We start from the raw sequence: 7,829 nt of genomic DNA on the forward strand, positions 1-7,829 counted from the left end.
TCAGTAGCTTCTCCCTGGACTGGCTTCTTGTCCATTCGTTATTTACCTCCTTGTGTTGTGGTCTGTGTGCTCTTGGAGAAGTGAGAGGAGGGGGAGAAGAGGTGGCTGATCTGGTGGATCTTTGATGTTCTTCAAAGATGGAGTGTATGGCTTCCTCCCCCACCTTCCAGCCTGAAAGCAAGCTACTGGGTGAAGGTTCTCAGCTCTTCTACTGTCTTGCCCATGATGGCACAACTGTATCAGTATGTTTAATGAAAAAATTATCCTCTTAGTCATTTATTCCAGAGTCCTTTGAAAAGTGGAAATTTGTAATACTATAAAATACCACTGCTGTTTACAACTGTGAGCTATAGTAGATCAAGCTATCAGTTTTCTACCACAAGTCTTTAGTCCTGCTGCCAATGACAACCTTATATAGGCCTATAAATCTTCTAGGAGTATAATAAAGGTGAACTGCATTTCACTGTAATGGGTTATGTCTTACATGAAGACAAGAGCTAGGAATTCCATATGTAATAGCCAATGCTTCCCAATATTAATGTCAAAACAGAGGATGCACTGTGGGCTGCAGTCATCATTCAGATGTATTGCAGTTTTCTATCCCTGGGTACTCTGATTTTATCATCGCAGTGCTGCTCTAGTTCAAGACTTTGTGGTATTCATTTTATAAGCCTTATTCTGAGGTGCTGACGGCTCTTCTGGAGAAAGAAATTCCCTTAACTCTTAACATATTGCTTCATGTTTTTATTTTTCTTTTTAAACGTTAGAAATGCCTCAGCCAAAATATGTCTGAATTTGAGACCAAAAATGCTAGTAGGTACCTATTGACATTCACAAAAGAACATATTTTCTATTGAGGTCTATAGCTTTAGGAACTTAAATACCTTTAAAAAATGTTTTTAATTATTTTGGGCACTTTAGAAAATTTTACCCTAGAGCCTGATTTTTTCCACATCAGTTTCTGGTACTGAACTGAATAGATAAATGCATTGGTGTTATGTCATGGATTTTATTTCAGAACTGCGTAGCTGTTTCTAAATATGAATTATTTAAAACTAAATAAATATTACCAATGTGCATGGGTTTTATTAAGCATGGAGCTGTTACTATTAGTGAGCTTAAACACACCAAAATAATATTTATTGTTTTGCAAAGTTGTGAAAATGTTTCATAAAAGTGCTCACTGCCTCTGATATTCATGGTTGTGCAACAGCACCCCATTACTAAATAATATTATTTCAGTGGAACTTTGCAGGGTGTTTTTTAATCGTAATCATCAAAGTCACTGCAATTGTTTCTTTTCCAGTGTTAGGTGTACCATTTTTGTTTCAGACTGGACACATAAAACTAAACACATTTCTCTCTGCTGCCATATGATTCAGGAAATTTTAGCTTGGATTTGTCACATAACCTTTTGTATAACTTACACTTAAATGCAACTGGGTCTTCAGTTTCTGCCTGTTCTAGTAAGGAAATCTCCTGCTATATAAAAACCACAAACTTCTAATGATACACATTGGGAATTCTCACATTGAGAGTACACAGGCTTTCCAAATGCTGATCTGTATCATGGAATTCCACAGGTCAGAGTGCCAGCTGCTTGGAGGGCACTGATACGTTGTGTTGCTCACAGAAACATTCTGCAGCAGGAAAGGCACACTAAGAAACCCTGTTACATCTTACCTTTCTTGAAAACCAGACAGCACTGCTGAGCAGCCACATTTATGCTCTTGTTCAATTTTGTTTGCTCTGCTCCATGCACTGAAGCTGGTGTGTCTTAGATGGTTGTTACTTTTGCTGTTAATATTAGTAGAGATTTCTAAAAGTTAGTTCAAAGGAAGTTCATCAGGTGAAAAAGGTAAGAAAAGGGACTGAATTGAAGCTGATCCTCAGCCTCTGAAAAGACTCATATTTCAGACTGCAAAACTCTATAAACTGTACCAGCTGGCATGGGTCCCAAAAGGTGCATTAGATGGTGTTGACAAAAGGTAGTTCAGAGCCAACAAAATCCTGTCCAGGCATTGAGTGCATAGCGTTGACGTGTCTCAAGAGACAGGCTTGCATAAGTTTTCGTAGTCTGGCTCGTTGGAACACATTAAGTTGCTTCTGGATTAGGCTGTCTTTGCAGGCTACAGAGAATGGAAAAAAGATATTGGAATCATTAGCTCATCTGAAGTGCATCTATACCAATGCAAGCAGTATGAGCAACAAACAGGAGCTTGAAGCCATGATACACCAGGAAAACTGTGACATAGGGGCTATCACAGAAATGTGGTGGGATGCATCACACAACTGGAGTGCCACAGTCAATGGCTACAACAAATCTGAATGCTAAAATTTACATGTTGAATCCTGTGACCCTTAATTGGGATGCCCAGTATTTAAGTGGATTATTGTTTTTTTTTAATTGAAAAATGTTCTGTCTGCTTCAAAAACTTTATAAACTAACCCCCATAATAGTTTGCAGATCAAACTGGTCTCTGTCAAGGACAGTATAACTTTAATCATATGCAGGCTTAATTCTGATCCTACTGAGGGACCAGACTTGCCACTTTATTCAGAGCCAGGCAGAATTGGCTTCTATCCTTAAAACCCAGAAACATCCACTGCAGCACTGGAGTCTCTTGTGGGCAAAATGATTTGGCTTGCACTTTAAGTTTATTGTACTGTTTGGCAAAACCTGTGTAATTCTATTCATATCAGGTGTCAGAGTAGAATTCATGCTGAAAAGAAACAAAATAAATCACACAGCAATAAAATATAAAGATCATAAAATAACCTCTTTTGTTTTTTACTTTTTTCAGAATATTGCAACACTTTAACACTACTGCTGAAGATTACACCGTCATTTTCACATCTGGATGCACAGCTGCACTTAAACTAGTAGCAGAAGCATTCCCTTGGATACCTGAAGGCACAAAGCAACCCAGCAGTCGATTCTGTTACCTAACTGACAGCCATACATCTGTGGTGGGCATGAGGGGGATAACTGCCTCAATGAATGTCTTATCTATTCCAATAAAACCAAAAGAAATCTTGTTATCAGAAGAAAACAGGTTATCAGCTGAAGAACAAAACTGTACAACACCTCATCTGTTCTCTTATCCAGCTCAGAGCAATTTTTCTGGTACCAAGTATCCCCTTTCATGGATACAGGACATAAAATCTGGAAAACTTTGTCCCGTCAAAATACCAGGGAAGTGGTTTGTTCTACTAGATGCAGCTTCGTATGTGAGCAGTTCTCCATTAGACTTGGGAGTTCACCAAGCTGACTTCATCTCCATCTCATTCTATAAAATCTTTGGATTCCCAACTGGTTTAGGAGCACTACTGGTAAACAACCGGATTGCCCCCTTCTTGAGGAAAACCTATTTTGGAGGTGGAACTGCAGCTGCCTACCTTGCAGAAGAGAATTTTTATTTCCCAAAGAAATCTATAGCAGAAAGGTAAGGCTTTGTTTAACAAAAGAGGGGGTTTTGCTGATACTGTTGGCGTCAGACAAATGTCTTAGGGTTGGTGCATGCAGTGGGCTGTGACACTCGTCCTTGTTTATGCAGTTGGATAGGTATTTCATGTCTTAACTCTTTTCTTCTTAGTATTCTTTTTTTTTTTTTCCTTATCTAAAGAACATATTCTTAAATATTTGATCTAGTTTGTCACAACTAGTAAAATTATAAGGTTTCATTCAGTGACATAAAGGTCGGTCCATGCATTTTAAATTTATATTTAAGGTACTTCAGTGAAACCCTGATTTCATTTTTGAAGCTCAGCACCTGGAGTAACCAGGACAAGGCTGATCCCACAGCACAATGACCCACAGATAAATTGGAAAGGATGGTCCATGTACTTCACTGGAAAGGTGGCATGCTTTACTCTCAATAGAAGCTTTATCAGAATAACACATTCAGTAAGATAAGTTACTTAGGACAAATATTTGTAGTGCTCTTATTCCCTGAGTGAGGTTCTGGAGAAGCTGTGAATCTCTCCTACAGAAAATAGAGAACACCTAAGAGGACAAACATTCACGCATAAGGAAATGCTGGGCAAGGGATAAGCTTCCCTAGTCCCTTAGCACACCGAAATACCACTCTTAGCAATGCTTGTTCTCTCTGCCTGTGCCAGCAACATCTTACATAAATGCAGTAAATACCTGTCTTGCATCCAGTACATCTACACAAAGTAAATACTTGTCAACAGCATTTAATATTAAATTATAGTCATTGGGAGAGGCTAGAGGTGCAAAGAGTAAATTATTTTTTAAAAGCCATTCATGCCTTTCATTAGGCTACAGATGTGTAATTAGCAGCACAAAGTCCTGCACCTCCCATGATGTAAATTCTGAGCTTTCACTGTACATGTAGCAATGTGTAACAATGCTTCATATGAGTGCACCTCTTTTAGGTGTGTGCTCTGAGTGTTGCTGTGGCATGTTGGTTCTAGGTTGTTAAATGCAGAGGCTGGCTGCATTAGCCTGGCTCCTTTGCTGTATGAGGCCATGCATTATTTCTGAACGGAAAATTAGTACAGTGAACATCCAAGTAATCTTCTAATTTAGAAATGAAAATAACAGGGAAACATTGGTGTTCTGACCTCTGCTACTGTTTTATTCAAACCAGAAAGGCTTTGAAGTGCAGCACTCGCTGGAAGTCAGGATGAAAGAGTATAAAAATAATGGGATCCTAGGGTGCTCCTGCATCACCTGCAAGGCAAGGAGAAATCTTGTTTTAATTTGACCTGGGCAGGCTCTAATTTCTGAGTAGCTTTTCTAGAGGTAATTGACATGACTCCTGAGATTGCATAGCAGATAAAAATATCAGAAACGCATTTTAGATCTCAGTTCTGCTTTTATATGTTTTTTAATTAAAAGGAGAAAGTTATGTGGGGGCCTTGAGGGGAGTTCTATCTCTGGTATCTCTTTCAGGAGTTTTCAGAGGTTGACTAATTATGAGCCTTTCAGGTACTGGAGGCTGCCACTGCTTTCAAGGGCTTTTTTTACTGGATCAGAAAGGCCTGCTTTAACCTTTTTCTACTGCAGAGTAATAAACAAAGGAATTTATCCAATCTAATTTTTCAGACAGGCTGGCTACAGAGTGTCTAATCTTAGTATCAGGGAAACTAACTCAAATAATCAAATCTGACAGCTGGATACCCAGGCATGTGATACTACTTTCTGTAAGACCCCAAAGTGTCACGCAGACAGTCCGAGTCATTGTAAATAGGTAAATACTTACATATGTCCTCATCTAATCCTTTATTTATTATTTGAAAACCTAATATTTAAAAATACAGGTTTAGCTAGAGCAGTTAGGAACACAACTGCTACACTTTAAATGAACTGCCAAACATGGCCAAAACTAGTATGATTGCCTTACCTGTGGACCACATTTCCATTTCTTTACAAGTGACTGAGACACCTAGGTAATATTTTTCTTTTTCATATAAACAGCAACTCCAGCCAGGTTTTATCTCTGCCAAATTGCAGTAAGCAGCCTCCATCTTTCGAAGTATCCATGCCCAACTGGAGAAGCCCTGAGTAACCTGCTCCAGCTGGATATGCTTTTGGCAAGAGGCTGGACTGGATATCCTCAGGGGTTCTTTCCAGCCTCTGTACTTCTGTGCAGCTCTACCAAGATCCATCTGCGTTCTCTCTTTTGTGATTTCAAAGGTTGATTTCTTTAAATTAAAAAAAAAAAAGAAAAAAAAAAGCTTGTTTACAGTCGAAAACCTACATAGGGATTGAATACACTGAAACATGTCATTTTGTGTGGTAATTCATAAGAAAATTTGAACTCTAAAAAATGTCATTGGAAAAGTAGATTAGAATATGTATATCTGAATACCCTTAGCAGAAGGTATTTCCCATCCACACATAATCAAAGTGCAGTGTACTAAGGAAATGGCTTTTTCTAAGTCAAGGTGAAACTTGAGTGGAAATGTATGATGAGAGTGTTTATTCATCTTTCTTTCCCAGAACTGTCAAAATAGTCACCTTTTGTCTTAACGAATACAGCTTTTGCTGCACCATTGCAACTGTTTCTTGTAATTTTATTTTGTTGTTTTTGCTATATAAATTATTCTATTGCACACTCTTTTACTTTACTTTAATAAGCTTTAATCAGTTCCACATTTTCCATTTCATGGCAGTAGCCAGTCTTCCTATCTCAACTTTTAAAATCATGTTTATTGTATTTTCACCCTTGTATCAAACAGCTTGACAAATTATTATTATCGTTCACAAATCTATCCTCATTTCCTGTGGGTTTTTTTCTGCACAGCATGAGATAATAAAATAATATGATTATGTATAGCAAGAATTCAGAGATAAAGTATTCATCATCTGTCCTATTTTTCTTTTGTATCTGGGAGTGCTATTCAGAATCTGATGATCCTGGAATTTATGACTAAGAGAAAAGAAGCTGTTATCTGTAAATTGGGTATCTGCATCTTAGTCTACCAGAGTGAAACATCTAGTGAAATAACTGTTTGTTTTTCATTTCGAAATGCATTTTCAAAAGCTTTGGAAATCCAGGTGGCATGACTTTGTCCCTGATGAGTTTTAATGGCTCTTGCCTCTGCTGCTTGAATGATTTGACAGCTCCAAAGCAGCATCCACATTTCTGTAGTCTCTGGTGCATTGTACTTAACCAAAGCAGATTTCTTTATTCTTGATGCTGCAGGTTTTTATTTTGAGGTGATACATCTGGGTTGATATATATGACCTGCAGACAAAAGGTTCAGTCCTGTAAGTTCTGCAGGAAATGTCTTCAATTAAGGCACACCCATGTACGGTGCTGGAGAACTACGCTAGAGATCACCTGGACAACTCTGCATGCTTGTGTAGGTTTGTGTATAGTAACACCATGTGGATCCTCAGTTGCATGCTGAGTTTGTGCTTGTGGAGGGGAAAAGAGGGAAGGAGTGAATAATAATGAATACAGAAAGATAGGGATGGAAGCTATCACTAGGATCCCAAAAGCTGGAGCTGGAGACAAAATTGTGAACCTCAGTGGTGGATACGGAGCAGCCTGAGAATTCCTTGGCAAAAAGCTGGTCTTGAAGTTATCTCATTAGCATTATTGCATGTTTCTGTCAGCACAGAAAGAAAAAATATAGTGATAGGTGCTGATTTATTCCACAGAAATCTTCATAGTGCTGAGAAATCACCTAAGGACTGGACAATGTGTATAAGAGCACAATACTTAATGCACATGCTCACCTTGTATGCTAGTGTATGCCCACTGACTTCCACACTTACAGGTTCTATCCATCTGCCCATGATTACTTTGATGTAGCAAGTGGGCTTAAGTATCACCCTGTTTTGCTGCTTCCATGTTTTTGTGATATTTAGAGATCTCCAAACAGGATCACTGATGGGGGAATTTCCACATCCATAAAATTCCTGAGCAAACATCCTTTCAAACAACAGTGATGACTTTCAGATGAGATACTTGGAAAGTGACAGGAGTGTTCTTGTAATTTCTGGTGGGTGTTTCCACCATGAGGCTGCCTTCTGCATCTGACAGACTTACTGCAGCCACTGACAGGAACTTAAAAGCCTGAACAGGCAACAAGAGGATGGGCAAGTCCCTTCCTTCCCCTTACCTCTTGGTGCCACCGCATCCTGCACAGATGAGAGGCCAGTGAGCAGAACCATGTAGGACTCTCTTTCATACAACTGCTGTCCCTGTCTGAAAGGTGGACAAAGTCCTTTCGTTTAGCTGATAGAATTTAATTCTGACAAATTTTACAACGTTTTTTCAAAACAAGAGTTTTGGAAAAATAAAGAAAAAGGGTATTTTTTGCTTTCTGAGTAACTGTAAGAAGGTGGA

The 7,829-nt window shown here is 38.7% G+C and overlaps 1 protein-coding gene across 1 annotated transcript in view; it reads left to right on the forward strand.

The window, feature by feature from the left end:
* Positions 1-7,829, forward strand: part of MOCOS (molybdenum cofactor sulfurase) — a 193,375-nt gene that overhangs the window by 56,350 nt on the left and 129,196 nt on the right. The window contains exon 4 of the mRNA XM_009996536.1: positions 2,805-3,446. Coding sequence (XP_009994838.1) covers positions 2,805-3,446 — 642 coding nt within the window. The remainder of the gene's footprint in view (positions 1-2,804; positions 3,447-7,829) is intronic.

The sequence above is a fragment of the Chaetura pelagica genome, unplaced genomic scaffold (genome assembly GCF_000747805.2).
Source record: "Chaetura pelagica isolate M959 unplaced genomic scaffold, ChaPel_1.0 scaffold82, whole genome shotgun sequence".
In the NCBI taxonomy this organism is placed as follows: domain Eukaryota; kingdom Metazoa; phylum Chordata; class Aves; order Apodiformes; family Apodidae; genus Chaetura; species Chaetura pelagica.